Below are 17,562 nucleotides of genomic sequence, written 5' to 3'. Positions count from 1 at the left end.
CGCTACCGCCCGACTCGCGAGAGATCACTTTCTAGAGGACGTCTGGCACCCAGCTAAGTAAAGAATGAGGGACTGAAAATGCAGACCTTCGGGAGTCCGCGGTAGCGCAGTGGGTTAAGCGCGCGTGGCGCAAAGCGCAAGGAGCGGGTAAGAAAACGCAGGGCTTGCTTCTCAATGTTTTGGGTTACTGCCCTTTGCTTTCTGTCCCTGGGTCTCTCCTCGGTCACACAGATGAGGCTGCTCGTTCCTGGGGTTGCTCCTGGCTTGGGGGCCAGGGGTAAGGCCCAGTGCAAGGCGGCGGCAGGAAGGCTTAGTCTCCTAAGCAGAGGAAATCCAGATGTGATCATCGATGGCAGGGAAGACTACAGGGGCCCCAAGGTAACCCGGACGTGATTAAACAAACTGGGACTTGGCACATATCAAGACCCCTTGTGGAGCTAGGCGGTTTGGGAGAACGCACTTGTCAGAGCAAAGATGTGGGGGGAGGGGGAGACAGGCAGTGGTCCACCTGGTTAAGTAAGTGCACACAGCATTAAAGGGCCTGTGCAAGGATCTGGGTTCGAGCCCCCAGCTCCTCACTTGCATGGGGGTCCCTTCACAAGTGGAAAAGCAAGTCTGCAGGTGCCTTTCTCTCCCCCTCTATCTTCCCCATCCCTCTCAATTTTTCTCTGTCTATTCAATAAAATGGATAATGGCCTCCAGGAGCAGTGGATTCTTTTTTTAAAATTTATTTTTATTTTATTTATGTCTTCCCTTTTGTTGCCCTTGTTTTATTGTTGTAGTTATTATTGTTGTCGTTGTTGGATAGGACAGAGAGAAATGGAGAGAGGAGGGGAAGACAGAGAGGGGGAGAGAAAGACAGACACCTGCAGACCTGCTTCACCGCCTGGGAAGCGACTCCCCTGCAGGTGGGGAGCCGGGGGCTCGAACCGGGATCATTGGCCGGGTCTTTGCTCTCAGTACTATGTGCACTTAACCCCGTGTGCTACTTACTGCCTGGCCCCCATGGACTTTATTTTCTCTTCCTTTTTCCTTTGTAGCAAAGTTTTACCATAACACCGGGGTGACAAAGCAGAAGGGAGGGAGCAGGCTGTCCGCCTCATGGAGGGGCTCTCGGTCTGCCTCAGAGCTCCTCAGCCCAGTGCTCATGCTTCCTGGGGCAACCACGGCCAACACACGGCACAGGCGCCTTCTAGGAGCAAGGCTTTTTTTCTGGCCTCCAGGGTTATCGCTGGGGCTTGGTGCCGGCACTGTGCATCCACTGCTTCTGGGACAGAGAGAAATTGAGAGCGGAGGGGAGACAGAGAGGGAGAGAGAAAGACACCTGCAGACCTGCTTCACTGCTCGTGAAATTCTCCCCTGCAGGTGGGGGAGTGGAGGGGCGGCTTGAACCAGGGGCCTTGAGCATAGATCCCTTGTGATTCACCGCCCGCGCCCCCACCCCTGGAACAAGGTGTGCCCCTCTTCCCCCAGAAAAAGAAGCACTTTAGGGATGAGACCTTTGTGTGTTAAAATGGAAGCACTGTATCAGAGCAGAAGGTATCTGATGAGAATGAAGGGGTGTGAAACTTCAGCCAGATTCAGGGACTGCGATCTCCTTCGGGCCCTCAGGCCCAGCCTGCAACAACTCCAGGAAAATGCAGGGCTGGACCGAGGAGGGAAACCTCAGAGCCCTGAGTGGGGAAATGGCCCCACAGGCAAATCTTGGGATCATGGCAAAAAAAAAAAAAAAGGGCAAAAAATATAGATATGGTTATAGAAATACTGGTCGACCCATCTGTGTGATCTTAGGAGAACCACTGCAGTTTCCAGTGGAGGGAAGGGGGACCCAGGACTCTGCTGGTGGGAACAGAGCAGAATTATACCTGTTATCTCGTAATTTTGTAAATCACTATCAAGTCACTAATAAAATTAAAATAAGTAACAAGTGTGGGGAGAAAGGCAAGTGTCCACTTAGTTTCATCAGAGTGGCCACACGGTACTGCTTCTGTGCAAGTCTCCTTTGCTTTCTGCCTCCAGGGTTATCACTGAGGCTCGGTGCCTGCACTATGAATCTACTGGTGGCCGTTTTCCCCATTTTTCTGACAGGATAGAGAAACTGAGGCGGGGGCGCAGCTAGACAGAGAGAAAGAGAGACACCTGCAGACCTGCTTCACGACCCTGCAGGTGGGTAGCGGGGACTGGAACCTGGATCCTTGCACTTTGTACTACGAACGCTTAACCAGGTGTGCCACCACCCAGCCCCCATATGTACCAGTCTTTAGGTCCATTCACTGTATTTGTTTGGCCCGAGTTAGTGCTGGGACTCTGTGCCTGCATGATGATTCTAGCATTTCCAGCACCCTCGCTTTCCTCTGATGGGGCGAGAGAGGAGGGGAAGAGAAAACAAGAAACACGTGCGATGCTGCTTCGCCACCTGTGACCCCTCCCCGACAGGTGGGGGTGACACAGGGCTTGAACCTGGGTCCCCGCACATGGTGGCGTGCGCTCTACTGGGTGTTCCAGCACCGGCTCCCGAGCTCGGCTACCTTCATAGCTCTCTAGCGCCCATGGGAGACCGAGGTACTACTGATACTATTGGGGTGCTATTGATACTACTGGGGTGCTATTGATACTACTGAGGCGCTACTGATACTATTGGGGTGCTATTGATACTACTGGGGCGCTACTGATACTACTGAGGCGCTACTGATACTACTGGGGCGCTACTGATACTACTGGGGCGCTACTGATACTACTGAGGCGCTACTGATACTACTGAGGCGCTACTGATACTACTGGGGCGCTACTGATACTACTGGGGCGCTACTGATACTACTGGGGCGCTACTGATACTACTGGGGCGCTACTGATACTACTGGGGCGCTACTGATACTACTGAGGCGCTACTGATACTACTGAGGTGCTACTGATACTACTGAGGCACTATTGATACTACTGGGATGCTATCAATACTGTTGGGGCGCTATTGATGCTACTGGGGCACTACTGATACTATTGAGCTGCTACTGATACTGTTGGGGTGCTACTGATACTACTGAGGTGCTACTGATACTACTGAGGTACTATTGATATTACTGAGGCACTACTGATACTACTGGGATGCTATCAATACTGTTGGGGCGCTATTGATGCTACTGGGGCGCTTTTGATACTATTGAGGCGCTACTGATACTACTGAGAATACTACTGAGGCGCTTTTGATACTACTGGGGCACTATTGATACTATTGGGGTGCTATCAATATTATTGGGGCACTATTGATACTACTGAGGCACTGTCGATACTACTGAGGCACTATTGATACTATTGAGGCACTATGGATATTACTGAGGCACTATTGATACTATCGAGGCACTATGGATACTACTGAGTCGCTATTGATACTACTGAGGCGCTATGGATACTATTGAGGCGCTATGGATACTACTGAGGTGCTATTGATACTACTGAGGCACTATGGATACTACTGAGGCACTATTGATACTACTGAGGTGCTATTGATACTAATGAGGTGCTATTGATACTACTGAGGCACTATTGATACTATTGAGGCGCTATGGATACTACTGAGGTGCTATTGATACTATTGAGGCACTACTGATACTACTGAGGCACTACTGATACTACTGAGGTGCTATTGATACTACTGAGGCGCTATTGATACTACTGAGGATACCACTGAGGCACTATTGATACTATTGGGGCACTATGGATACTATTGAGGCGCTATGGATACTATTGAGATGCTATTGATACTACTGAGGCGCTATGGATACTATTGAGGCGCTATGGATACTACTGAGGCGCTACTGATACTACTGAGGCGCTATTGATACTATTGAGGTGCTATGGATACTACTGAGGATACCACTGAGGCGCTATTGATACTATTGGGGCGCTATGGATACTACTGAGGCGCTATTGATACTATTGAGGCACTATGGATACTACTGAGGCACTACTGATACTTTCAAGACACTATTGAGGCGCTATTGATACTACTGAGGATACCACTGAGGTACTATTGATACTATTGGGGCGCTATCAATACTACTGGGGCGCTATTGATACTATTGGGGCGCTATTGATACTGTTGGTTCTTTAGCTCCTGAAACCTGCCAAGGGGCGTGGAAGGCTGGGACCTGGTCACGAGGCTGTTCTCCACCCCGGGGTCCCAGCTCCTGCTCTGCATGCAGACCGGGCACACGTTACTCGCGCCTGTGCCCGGGCGCCCACCTACCGTGTTGATTTTCCTGGGCAGCGGCACGGGCATCTCCGACAGGGTGGGGGTGAGGTCGCCGGAGTCCTCCGACGCCTGCTTCTGAAGGGTGTCCCGGGGTTGCAGGCTCGGGGACAGATCCGCCGGGTGTGACTTCTGCGCGACCATGTCCGCGGCGGCCGGCTGAGCCTTGGGCGAGACGTCTCCAGGCTGGGGTTTCGCCAGCAGGCCTCCCAGCTGAGGCTTGGGGGGCAGGTCCTTCATCTGTGGCTTGGGAGGTAAATCTGAGAGCTGGGGTCTGGGGGGCAGGTCTGCTGGCTTGGGCAGCAAATCGCCCATCTGGGGTCTGGGAGCCAGTTCTGTGGGCTTCGGGGGCAGGTCTCCGGGGGGCGGCCTGTGGGCCAGATCCGCCAACGGCTGCGATTTCTGGAACACCTCGGGCGAGACGTTGGCTTTGTCCAGGGAGAGATGATGGCTTGTGTCTGTCTTTCTTAGTGCCACTGTGGGGGACAAGCACAGCGAGGAGGGCACTGCGTGAGGACATGTGGCCAAGGAGAACTGGTTTGCTCCCACTGTGGGTGACAAGCAGGCCCTGACCAAGCGCCCGATTCAGGGACTCAGCCGGCTCACCCAGGCGGTGGGGGGACAGCTGCCAACAGCTAAAAGGGACGAAACTGAGGGAGGGAATCCTGCCATGTGACAGCCCATGGTCTTTATGCCTCAGTTATGCAGGAAAAGGACACCCAACTGAACCTCTCTGTCTCTCCCTCCCTCCCTCTCTCAGCCACAAGAAAAATCTAGAATGAAAAGAAAAAAGAAAATGCTTTGGGGCTGGTGAGACAGTGGGTAAGTGGTGCTTGATCCCTGGCATCACCAGCTGCCAGAGTTGAGTGAAAACAAAACGGGAAAAGTTATCTTGGGGCACATGGTTAAGTGCGCACTCTACTACAGTGTGCAAAGACCTGGGCTCAAGCCCCCGGTCCCCACCTGCAGAGGGAAAGCTTTGTGAGTGGCACAGCAGGGCTGCAGGTGTCTCTCTGTCTCTCTCTCGCCCTCTCTATCTCCCCCTTCTTTCTAATTTCTCTTTGTCTCTACTCAATATCAAATAATAAAAGAAGGGAAAAGTCATCTTACCTTCCTTAGCCTATGACGTAAATGTAGCCATCTTAAACTGACGTAAATGTAGCCATCTTAAAAAGGCTAATAGATTTCCTTTTCTACAGTTTATTATTATTACTAATATTTATTTATAGGAATAGAAACAGTCAGAAATTGAGAGGTAAGGGGTGTTGGTCTGCTTCTAATTCTGCTTCTAAAACGCCTTCTGTTTCATTGGTTTAATCCCCCCTGCTTAACACTGTATTCTGTTTACATAACCACTGTTAACTAAGCACCGCCCTGCCTGCAGGGCATTGATTTCATCCCCACTGGTTCATGATGTCTTTTTGCTCCGTCCCCTCTCGTAGTCCCCCTGATTTCCACCGTTTTCTTTTCGGGCCAACCTCTCTACGTCACATCCTGTTTCCACCCTACTTGGTGCACCTGGTTGAGTGCACACGATACAATGTACAAGGACCCCAGTTTGAGCCCCCCTCGTCCCCACCTGTAGGGGGAAAGCTTTGTAAGTCGTGAAGCAGTGCTGCGGGGGGTCTCTGCCTCTCTTTCTATTTCTCCCTTCCTTCTTGATTTCCAGTTGTCTCTATCCAATAAATAAAGACAACAAAAAACATTTCTATACCAGTACTATAGACTCTTTTTTAAAAAATCCTTTTTCTGTAAAAAGTGGAACCAGGGCTTTACTCATGTGTAACTTCATTGCTCTGGGTCACTTTTTCTTTCATTCATTCACTCATTCACTCACAGAAGAACAGAGAAAAGGAGGTAGCTGTCCAGGACATACACTTTCTCTCTCTCCACTGTCACAGCAGTGTCCGGGGTATGTCGAGGCTCCAGCAGGCTGTATGCACAGTGATGCAGGTATCTACCCCACCTGCTCCGCCAGCTCTCTGCCCCTACACCATCTCTAGTGGTACATTCTACAGAGGCATTTATTCACTCCTATCTTTTTTTTTTTTTTAGAATGTGTGTTCTTCAAAGGGATCAGAAGGTTTTTTTAATGTTTCTTAAATATTTTCATTTGTTATTGGGAAGAGAGCAAGAGAAATTGAGAGGGGAGGGGGAGACAAAGAGGGGGAGACACCTGCAGCCCTGCTTCGCCACTCATGAAGCCTTCCCTCTGCAGGTGGATACCAGGGGCTTGAACCTGGGTCCTTGTGCACTGTAATGTGAGCACTTAGTCAGGTGTGCCACCACCTGGCCCTGGGATCAGAAGTTACAGTATAGTGGCAGAACTCTGGGTGCCTTTGAACATCTAAAAAAAATGTCATAAAGTATCTACAAAGCTTTTAAATTATTAAAAAAATGGTTCTGGTTGGGGAGATAGCATATTATTTTTTTAAGTTCTTTTTTTATTATTACCTTTACTTACTTATTGGATAGAGATAGCCAGAACTTGAGAGGGAAGGAAGAGATAGAGAGGGAGAGAGACAGAGAAGCAGCCCTGCTTCACCACTCACAAAGCTTCCCCCCTGCAGCTGGGGGCTAGGGGCTTGAACCTAGGTCCTTGTGCATTGTTACATGTCTGTTCAACCAAGCGCGCCACCACCAGGCCCCCGCACATTAGTTATATAAAAGACTTTCATGACTGAAAGTCAAAGGTCCCAGATTCAACTCCTGCACAAACATAAGGCAAAGCTAAGCAGTGTGCTGATAAAATAAAGAAATACTAAAATGGTGATATAAAAATAAGTACATTTAAAAAATGCTGAGATGGCTCCATGGAGCAGTTTGTATCTAGATAAGGAGGCTTTCATTAAGCCTTTTGATTTTTTTAAAAAAGATTTTTATATTTATTTATTTTCCCTTTTGTTGCCCTTATTTTTTATTGTTGTAGTTACTGATGTTGTTGTTGTTAGATAGGACAGAGAAAAATGGAGGGAGGGAGATAGAGAGGGCGAGAGAAAGAAAGACACCTGCAGACCTGTTTCACCACTTGTGAAGCGACTCCCCTGCAGGTGGGGAGCCGGGGGCTCGAACCGGGATCCTTACACCGGTCCTTGTGCTTTGCGCCACCTGCGCTTAACCTGCTGCGCTAGCGCCCGACTCCCAAGCCTTTTGATTTTTTATGGTCTTATATTTATTTATTTATTGGGTAGAGACAGCCAGTAATCAAAAGGGAAGGGGGTGACAGAGAGGAAGAGAGACCCCTGCATCACCACTTATAAAGCTTTTCTCCTGCAGGTGGGGACTGGGGGCTTGAACCCGGGTCTCACTGTGCATTGTAACGTGTGTGCTCAACCAGGTGCAGCACCACACATGCCTTCATTAGGCCTTTTAAAAGCTGCTGGCCCTCAGAGAGTTTTGGGACATGTGAGTGAGCTTCTGACTTTTCAGACCGGGAGGCAGTCATGGCAAAAAGAATGGAAAAAGTTGCCTCCAGGAGCAGTGGATTCATAGTGCAGGCACCGAGCCCCATAGCCCCTGATAACCCTGGAACCAACACCAACACCACCACCACCACCACCAACAACAACAACAACAACAGGCAGGAAATGGAACTGCTGGCAGGAGCAGTGGAGGTGTACAGGCTCCACTAACCCTGGTGGAATAGGAAAAAGGAGGGGCCGGGCAGTGGTGCACCCAGCTTAGGTACACATAGTACGAAGCGCAAGGATCCGGGTTTGAGCCCTGGCTTCCTACTTGGGGGGGGGGGCTTCATAAACGGTAGAGCAGTGAAGCAGGCATACCCCCCACCCCCAATTTCTGTCTGTCCAATAAAATGACAAAAATGGCTGCTAGGAGCAGTGGATTCATAGTGCCAGCAAGGAGCCCCAGCGAAAACCCTGCAGGCCACAGAAAAACAAACAACACAAAACCCAAGGCAAGGAGGTGTGGAGCAGGGCATGAGGTCAGAGAAGGCCAGGCTCAGACCAGGGAAGAACCCCTCGGCCAGAGAACTCTGGAGACTGGTGAGCCCTACAGTGTCTTATCAAAAGCCTGCCGCTTGACTTTTACTCAAACCAGGGAACAGAGCGCTGGGCACTGGGCTGGGGTCCGAGGTCTTGCTGTTGGCACTGAAAACCCACCGAGCTACTGCTGAGCTCCTGGGAGCCTTGGTCTGCACACACTATGGGCCCCGCTGGCCTGTGCGCTTCAGGGAGGCCGGGCAGGTCGACCCGAATGCTTCTGTGTGTTGGCAATAAAAGAAAGAGCAGGGTGGGGGGGGGTAGATAGCATAACGGTTCTACAAAGAGACTTTCATGCCTGAGGCTCTCAAGTCCCAGGTTCAACCCCCCACACCGCCATACGCCAGAGCTGAGCAGTGCTCTGGTAAAAAAAAAAAAAAATAATAATAATAATAATAAAAATAAAGAGAAGGAGCACTATTCTTTTTGTTCTAAGGAGACTGAAGATTTGGTCTCATCAATGAAAACTTGGTCAGGGTGAAAGCAGACTTGGTCAAAGGGCTGAGTGTCTCTGTTTGGCAAAGCATCAGAGCTGGGGACACTGCTTTCTTGTTCTTCACGGAGCGCACGTGCTCTGCGGTGCCCCGAGGAGAGACCATCCCAAACCCCGGAGGACGGTTTTTTTCCTACCACCCCCTTACCAGGTGCTTCCAGAAGCGTGAGCTCATCTCCTGCTTCCCAAACCCCGTGCAGCAGGAGCCCTGGCCTTCAGCTCTCAGGCCGAGGGAGCTGAGCTGAGCTGGAGTGAAGCCCCGAGTCCCCCGCACGGCTCACACCGCTAGTGCCGTATGAGCGAGCCCAGCTCTCTGACCGTGTCTGCACTGCGAGATGAGAAGGGACGAGAAGGAACGGCACCGGGCAGCAGCTTCTAGTGTTGGTTGTGTTTCCTCTGTATTTTCCCCACCACAGCTTAGTGCCTGCAGCAATCCACCACTCCGGTGGCTAGTTCTCATTTTTCAAGAAACAAAATGAAAGACGGGGGAGAGGTGCAGAAAGAGAAGAAGAGACACGAGAGCCAGGCAGTGGCACACCGGACAAGTGCACATGGTACTAAGCCTGAGGACCCCCACGAAGATCTGGGTTCGAGCCCCTGGCTCCCCACCTGCAGAAGGGAAGATTCATGAGCGGTGAAGCAGGTCTGCAGGTGTCTCTCTCCTTCTCTCCCTCTCTTTCTCCCCCTCCTCTCTCAACCTCTCTCTTGTCTTGTCAAATACAGTGGAAAGAAGCAGCCATCAGGAGCAGTGGATTCATAGTGCTGGCACTGAGCCCCAGTGAGAACCCTGGAGGCGGGGGTGGGGGTGGGGTCAGGGTAGGGGCGAGACCACAGCACTGCTCCTGCTCTGCCGCTTGTCAAGGTCCCTCCTGTCGGCCTGGCTGTGCAGTGGCCCAAGGCGAGCCCGGACCCCTCTGTGTTGTAATGCACACGCTCCTTCAGCGTGAGTCCTTGCCTGGCCCCCTTAGACGTCAGCTTTTGAAAGAGCTGAATATTTTATGGAAGAGCAGCACTTTATTGCTGGTATAAAAATTGAATTTATGGGAGTCGGGCGGTAGTGCAGCGGGTTAAGGACACGTAGCGCGAAGCAGCGAAGCACAAGGACCGGCGTAAGGAACCCTGTTCCAGCCCCCGGCTCCCCACCTGCAGGGGCGTCGCTTCACAGGCGGTGAAGCAGGTCTGCAGGTGTCTGTCTTTCTCTCCCCCTCTCTGTCTTCCCCTCCTCTCTCCATGTCTCTCTGTCCTGTCCAGCAATGACGACATCATCAACAACAACAACTACAACAATAAAACCAGGGCAACAAAAAAAGGGAATAAATAATTTTTTTAAAAAAAATTGAATTTATAAATATTTTTTCTAAAAACACTTATTGAGAGAAGGAGGAGGAGTGAGGGGAGAGAGAGAAGGAAGGAGGGAGAGAGGGAGAGGAAAAGGAGGGAGAAAGGGAAATAGGGAGACAGAGGAAGAGAGAGAGAAGGAGGGAGAGGAAGAGAGAGGGAGAGAGAGAGAGAGAGAGAGAAGGAGGGAGAGGAAGAGAGAGGGAGAGAGAGAGAGAGAGAAGGAGGGAGAGGAAGAGAGAGGGAGAGAGAGAGAGAGAGAGAAGGAGGGAGAGGAAGAGAGAGGAAGAGAGAGGGAGAGAGAGAGAGAGAGAAGGAGGGAGAGGAAGAGAGAGGGAGAGAGAGAGAGAGAGAGAGAAGGAGGGAGAGGAAGAGAGAGGAAGAGAGAGAGAGAGGGAGAGAGAGAGAGAGAGAGAGAAGGAGGGAGAGGAAGAGAGAGGAAGAGAGAGAGAGAGAGGGAGAGAGAGAGAGGGAGAGAGGGAGAGAGAGGGTGAGGGGGAGAGAGGAAAAAAGAGAGGTTGAGGGGGAGAGAGAAGAAGTGGAGGAGGAGGAGGAGGAGGAGGAGGAGGAGTAACACCACGCCGGCAAACAGTGCCGGGCTGCGCTGGGGTTTCCCGAATGCACGTGCTGTGCTCTACCTGGGGCTCACCTCCAGTTCTCACCAGACGAGGATCTACTGCCATCTATATGCCAAGCGTTACCCTGGGTGTCAGGCTAGACCAGTGACACAAAGGAGATAAAGACCTCTACCCCCTTAAAAAGTAACAGGCCACTAGCTTCACAAGAGTATAAAAAATGTAAAATCTTGGGAGTCGGGCGGTGGCACAGTGGGTCAAGCGCACATGGCGCAAAGCGCAAGGGCCGGCGTAAGGATCCCTGGTTCCAACAGCCCCCGGCTCCCCCCATCTGCAGAAGGTCGCTTTGGTGAAGCAGGTCTGCAGGTGTCTGTCTTTCTCTCCCCCTCTCTGTCTTCCCCTCCTCTCTCCATTTCTCTCTGTCCTATCCAACAACGACAACAAGCACAACAACAGGGGCAACAAAGTGGGAAAAAGGGCCTCCAGAAGCAGCGGATTCATAGTGCAGGCACTGAGCCCCAGCAATAACCCTGGAGGGAAAAAAAAAAAAAGTAGAATCTTACCTTTCTGAGGTAGTTTAGGAAGAACTCGTGGGCCAAAGGCAGTCTTCGCAGAACTGGTGCTAATTAATAAATAAGAGTAATTTAGAATCTCAGAGTGCTACACCGATAGTCAGGCATTACCTAAGAAACGTGTTAAGACATTGTACATCGTCTAAACATTCTTTCAACTGTGTGTTACTGTGTTACCAGAAACTATAGCCTATTTAAAGTGTAACTGGCTGGGAGGCAGAAGCAAAGGGTGAAAATAAAAACCCCTTCAAAATGACAAGAGCTCATGAGTCCTTCTTGAGAGGTGTGTTCCCACCCCCCCCACACACACACCCCCAGCCCGCGGGTGATAATGTCTAGGAAGTACTTGGTGGACTCAGCGCACTTCACAGGAGCAACGGATGCCACCCAGTCCCACAAAGTCCGCCTCATCACCCCTGTCTTCCGAAGAGGAGACGAGTGAGCAATTGCAAGGCCTGGCAGGAGCCCCGAGGGGGAGACTGGGGATTCAGACCCAGCTCAGCTCCGCTTCAGAACCCTGACACCCTCCAGGACACCAGAGAAAACAGGGCTCACATCTTGGGACTTGCCCGCAACTTTTCTTCCTTTTGGAAGATTTGTAAATGAACTGGGAGGATTTGTGAATAAACACACACCACACGAGTCCCTGGAACAGAAGTCCACATCCACTGGGCTGAGTAAGCAAATGCTAATCTCCACACCTAGGCAATGACCAAAAAGCTACTGCAGGAGGAATTTATTAGTTAGCACCCCATTCTCCATGATTAGAGACTGTCATCACTCTTCTAAGGGGGCAATGGCAGCAGGGAAGGCCCCAAGGACCACAGTACTGGGCTGTCAATTCCACCTGCCAAGAAGCCCTGTGACTGACTTTACTCTTTCTGTCCTAAGCATGGGCTCGTTTATTTTATTTTTTGCACTTGGTTTCTTTTCATTTACTTCTTTTTATTTACTTATTGGATAGAGAGAGCCAGAAATCTAGAGCAAGGGGGAGATAGTGAGGGAGAGAGACAGAGACACCTGCAGCCCTGCTTCACCACTCATGAAGCTTTCCCCTGCAGGTGGGGACCAGGGGCTTGAACCTGGGTCCTCGAGCTCTATGACATGTGTCCCCAACCAGGTGCACTAGCACCTGGCCCCTGACTTGTTTCCTTTTATTCACGGTGCCTGTAAAAGGAAAAACCAAACCAACCAAGCACGATCCAAGTTAAGAAGGGCAACTGTGATTACAGGCCCTCAAGTCACTCTTAGTCTTAACGCCTCTTTCCCCGGCTCTCTGGGCTCCTGAGACTCAGCAGTGTTGACCACAGTCACCACTCCACTCAAAACAAGGAGCAGGAGTGTTTGCTCTGGGCATTCCCGGGCACGTTTTTCCTCCTGCTCTGCCTCAGGGTCTCTTCTCCCAGAACCACTCTTGATAATTACTCACAGGCTTCAGGCCAGGAGCAGGGAGAACATGAAATGCTCGTCTTGAGAGCCCCAGGGCAGTACCACTACTGACTCAGCTTCTCCCTCTAGACAGTGGAGGCTATCTCTCTCACGGGGGACTGATTTAAATAAGACAGTAGCTGCAAAGAAACTAGGACTTTTTTTTATTACTTCTTTTAATCTCTAGGACTTTGACAAACAGCCCCATAAACTAGCTGCCTCTTTTCTCCCTAAGGCTTTGGGCCAGGAAGTAGTGCTTTATTTCCTTATCTCGATCACACCTCTAAAGGGATCCCTTGCATGGGGACTGGCTGAATGTCCACAAGATCTCCTAAAGTGTTTCATTTCAGGTGGAGAAGGGAAGGGAGGAACACTGTTTTCAGCCTGGGCTTTTAAAAAAAGAAAGTCTTCCAAAGAGGGAACTTGTAGTTTTATTTCTGTATTAAAAAAATTCCTGGGCTTTTAGATTTCCCCCAAGTAGTATCTTTTTTTTTTCTTTATTGGGGAATTAATATTTTACATTTGACAGCAAATATAATAGTTTGTACATGCATAACATTTCTCAGTTTCAGTTTTCCATATAATAATACAACCCCCACTAGGTCCTCTGAAGGACCTGTATTCTCTCTTTTTTTTTTTTGTCTCCAGAGCTATCATAACTGGGGCTTGGTGCCGGCACTACAAATCCACAGCTCCTGTGGCCATTTTTTCCATTTTATTGACTAGGACAGAGAAAAACTGAGAGAGGAGGGGTAAGACAGAGAGACACCTGCAGCCCTGCTTCCCCACTTGTGAAGCTTTCCCCTACAGGTGGGGGGTGGAGAGTTCGAACCCAGATCCTTGTGCGCAACCACCTGGCCTCCCAAGCAGTGCCCAACGTCTTGTAAACAGGAGTCAAAAGGGGGACAAAAGAAATGAGGCTGATTTAAAAAGCAAACCTAGGGGTCTGGGCAGTAGCACAGCGGGTTAATCGCATATGGCACCAAGAGCAAGGGCCAGCTTAAGGATTCTGGTTCGAGCCCCCGGCTCCCCAGGGAGGTTGCCTCACAAGCAGGTGTCTGTCTTTCTCTCCCCCTCTCTGTCTTGCCCTCCTCTCTCCTTTTCTCTCTGTGCTATCCAACAACAATGACATCAATAACAACAACAACGATAAACAACAAGGGGCAACCAAAGGGAAAAAATGGCCTCCAGGAGCAGTAGATTCGTCCTGCAGGCACGGAGCCCCACGAGTAACCCTGGAGGCAAAAAAGAAAAAAAAAGCAATCTTAAACCTCGCTTGGACAGCACCTGGGATCCCCAGGGCTCTGAGGGCCCTTCCCACCTGTGGCCGAGGAGATCTGGGGCCTGCACACCTGAGCCAGGTGGAGAGGGTGCGCTACCTGTCGGCGAGGTGCCCAGGTGCCACACCGTGCGTGTAAGGCCCGTTTCTCAGCACCGCCAGCAGCGGGAGACCACATGCTCCCTCGGAAGCTGCCAGGCTCTTCTCCGCGACTTAGTCCAGTACCAGCTACCAGCAAGCGGGATGGGAGAGTGCAGGACGGCTTACCTTGATTGCTGAGACAATCCCTCAAACTTGTTCGGGGTCTTACTTGAAGACGGTGGGCCTACATCGTTACCTACAGGAAGGTCAAAGGGACAGTTTCACCTTCACGCCCGGCAGTGGGATCTGGGGACCTGGGGCTGGGCAGACAGACATGGCTCACGTTCCAGAAGGCGACGTCAAGATTCAAGCCAGGCCAGTGTGTGCTGCTGGCTTAGGGCGGATCAGAACTGGGCTGGCAAGACAGCTTAGCCGTGACGAGTCTGAGACTCTGGCATGGCACTGAGCAGAACTGAAGGAGCAGTGAGGAGGCTCAGAGACAAGAAGTCGGAGGGCACCCAAGACAGATCTGAGGCAGGAACTGAACCAATGCTCGGGCCGTGGCGTATCTGTCTAGCGCGCCAGCGCGGCCCAAAGGCTTCACCCCCTCACGACAACAGGTGCTGGCACCATTATCCTCACAGGAGGAGGAACTGAAGCCGGAGAGAAGAGTTCTGTCTGCAAGCGTACACAGGACTTGTCTCAGAGGCCACAGGTTCAATCCCTGATACCACCTTGTGACGAGGCTGAGCAGTGCTCTGCCCTCAATTGCTTTTTCCCTACCTCCTCTCTTATCATAAAGCAGTAACTCTTGAGGGAAGGAGGTCAGTGAGTGAATGGCTGTGTGAATGGCCACGGGACGTGACACTGCTCAGCTGGCAGGAGACAGGACTTGTGTGGCTGAGACTCTGGCTGGACCTCTTGCCCCGAATCCTCTGGTGGTGTTCTGTGGTTCTCTCTCACGTCAAACTATCAAATAAAATACACAAATCCATTCACTGTTTTGTTTTTTTTAAATGACAGTGGGGAGTCGGGTGGTAGCACAGCGGGTTAAGCGCAGGTGGAGCATAGTGCACGGACCGGGATCGGCCTAAGGATCCTGGTTCAAGTCCCTGGCTCCCTACCTGCAGGGGAGTCACTTCACAAGTGGAGAAGCAGGTCTGCAGGTGTCTATCTTTCTCTCCCCCTCTCTGTCTTCCCCATCTCTCTCCATTTCTGTCCTATCCAACAACAACAACAACAATAACAACAACATCAATCATAACTACAGCAGTAAAACAACAAGGGGAACAAAAGGGAATAAATAATAAATAACTATTAAAAAAAAAACTTAAAAAAAATGACAGTGGCCTGGGAGGTTTGCAGCAAGCAGAATGCTAGGTTTGCACACATAAGGCCCTGAGTTCAATCTCTGGCATCAATCAACAAGTAATTAAATTAAAAAAAATGAATGATGTATCCAGAAGTTCTGAACACAGGTCTATGAGCGATTTAAAGATATTTTAAAGTCACGGGCCCCTTGGAATATGCTTAAAATAGACCTATGACCTTTTTCCAAAATGGAGTCCCCAAATCTCACCTGCTATATTCTTGCCTTTAGGCTCCGGATTAGTCAACAATTTGTTCTGCTTTATCTCTTACTGCTTTATCAGCCACCAAGTCACAGATGCTACCATGACGCCATCCTGACTTCCCTAGGCAGATGACCTCCTCACCAATGTGTCCTGGAACCTCACCCCTCCGGAGCCCTGCCCCACTGGGAAAAGATAGAAACAGGCTGGGGGTGTGAATGCACCTGCCAACATCCATGTCCAGTGGGGAAGCAATTACATAAGCCAGACCTCCCATCTTCTGCTCCTCATAATGATCCTGGATCCATGTCCCAGAGGGATAGAGAATAGGGAAGCTTCCAATGGAGGGGATGGGACACGGAACAGTGGTGGTGGGAAATGTACAGAATTCTACCCCTCTTATCATATGGTTTTATTGATATTTTTTATTTTATAAATCAATTAAATTAAGAAAAATAAAAAAATAAAAATATTTTTATTCATTGTTGGATAGAGACAGAAATTGAGAGAGGAGGAGGAGGAGATAGAGAGGGAAATGAGAGAGGGAAAGAGACAGAGAGACACCTGCAGCCCTGCTTCACAAAGCTTTCCCCCTGCAGGTGGGGACCAGGGACTTGAACCTGGGTCCTTGCGCACTGTAATGTGGGTGCTTCACCAGGTGCGCCACCGCCTGGCTCCATGTCTATGTGCTCTCCACTGCCCACCGTGAGGCTAGCAGTCACACTAACGATAAAACAACTACCATTTAGTGAACATTTCCTATGAAGAAAGCACTGTGCTAAGCACCTCACAGTCGCTACAGTTACGAGATGCACAGTAGGAACGTCCTCCATGGAGAATCGCACAGACAGTGAAAAAAAAACTTAAAAAAAAAATGACAGTGGCTTGGGAGGTTTGCAGCAAGCAGAATGCTAGGTTTGCACACATAAGGCCCTGAGTTCAATCTCAGGTGAAGCAGCTGTTCAGTTGAGGAGGGTCAGAGCTGGCAGACACTGATGAAGAGGATCTGCTCTGGCACCCTGTCACCTTCCTGAGGGAACTCTGTGACTCTGCAACGTTGACACAGAGACAAGCTACACCGGAACTTCCTTTTTTTTTTTTTTTTTTTACCAGAGCACTACTCGGCTCTGGCTTATGGTGGTGCAGGGGGATTGAACCTACGACTTTGGAGTCTCAGGCACAAGAGTCTCTTTGCATAACCATTATGCTATCTACTCCTGCCCCTCTTTTTAAATTAATTTTGTTATCTTTATTTATTGGATTATTTATTGGATAGAGACAATTGGAAATCGAGAGGAAAGGGGGAGATAGGGAGAGAGACAGACAGACACTTGCAGTCCTACAGGTGGGGAGCTGGGGGCTCGAACTAGGATCCTTATGGTGGCCCTGCTGTTGGTTGGCACCATGTGTGCTTAACCCACGGTGCTACGGCCTGGCCCCCTCATAAGCTCCTTGAGAGCGCCTCGATGACTCTAACACTTAGTACTGAAGGACTTCTTTGGTCATCACTTGGGCTGCAGTCTTTGTTTTTTGTAATACTTACTTATTCCCTTTCTGTTGCCATTGTTTTCTTGTTGTAGTTATTGTTGTTACTGATGTCATCGTTGTTGGACAGGACAGAGAGAAACGGAGAGAGGAGGGGAAGACAGAGAGGCGGAGAGAAAGACAGACACCTGCAGACCTGCTTCACTGCCTGTGAAGCGACTCCCCTGCAGGTGGGGAGCCGGGGGCTCGAACTGGGATCCTTACGCCCGGTCCTTGTGCTTTGTGCCACCTGCGCTTAACCCGCTGCGCTACCACCCGACTTCTGGGCTGCAGTCTTAAGACAGCATTTCTCCTTAGCACTGTTCAGTAGGAAGCTCAGAACTGAATGTCAGATCTCACACTCTCAGGACCCCGTACATGTGCTTCTCAGGGCTGTAAAAGCTCCCTGCTCTGCTGGTGGTCACCAGTTCTGCAGCATTAGTGTCAGGGCTGC

General features: G+C 50.4%; 1 protein-coding gene across 4 annotated transcripts in view; it reads right to left on the bottom strand.

Moving 5' to 3' along the window:
• Window positions 1-17,562, bottom strand: part of ASAP1 (ArfGAP with SH3 domain, ankyrin repeat and PH domain 1) — a 422,920-nt gene that overhangs the window by 10,253 nt on the left and 395,105 nt on the right. For all 4 annotated transcript variants that reach the window (XM_060201453.1, XM_060201446.1, XM_060201440.1 and 1 more), the window contains 3 exons: window positions 14,200-14,269; window positions 11,217-11,275; window positions 4,244-4,722 (listed from right to left, as the gene is read on the bottom strand). In XM_060201453.1, the coding sequence (XP_060057436.1) occupies window positions 4,244-4,722; window positions 11,217-11,275; window positions 14,200-14,269 (608 nt within the window). The remainder of the gene's footprint in view (window positions 1-4,243; window positions 4,723-11,216; window positions 11,276-14,199; window positions 14,270-17,562) is intronic.

This window comes from Erinaceus europaeus, chromosome 1 (genome assembly GCF_950295315.1).
Source record: "Erinaceus europaeus chromosome 1, mEriEur2.1, whole genome shotgun sequence".
Lineage (NCBI taxonomy): Eukaryota > Metazoa > Chordata > Mammalia > Eulipotyphla > Erinaceidae > Erinaceus > Erinaceus europaeus.
Note: the sequence above shows the minus strand (reverse complement) of the source record. Positions and strands in the feature narration are given on the sequence as shown.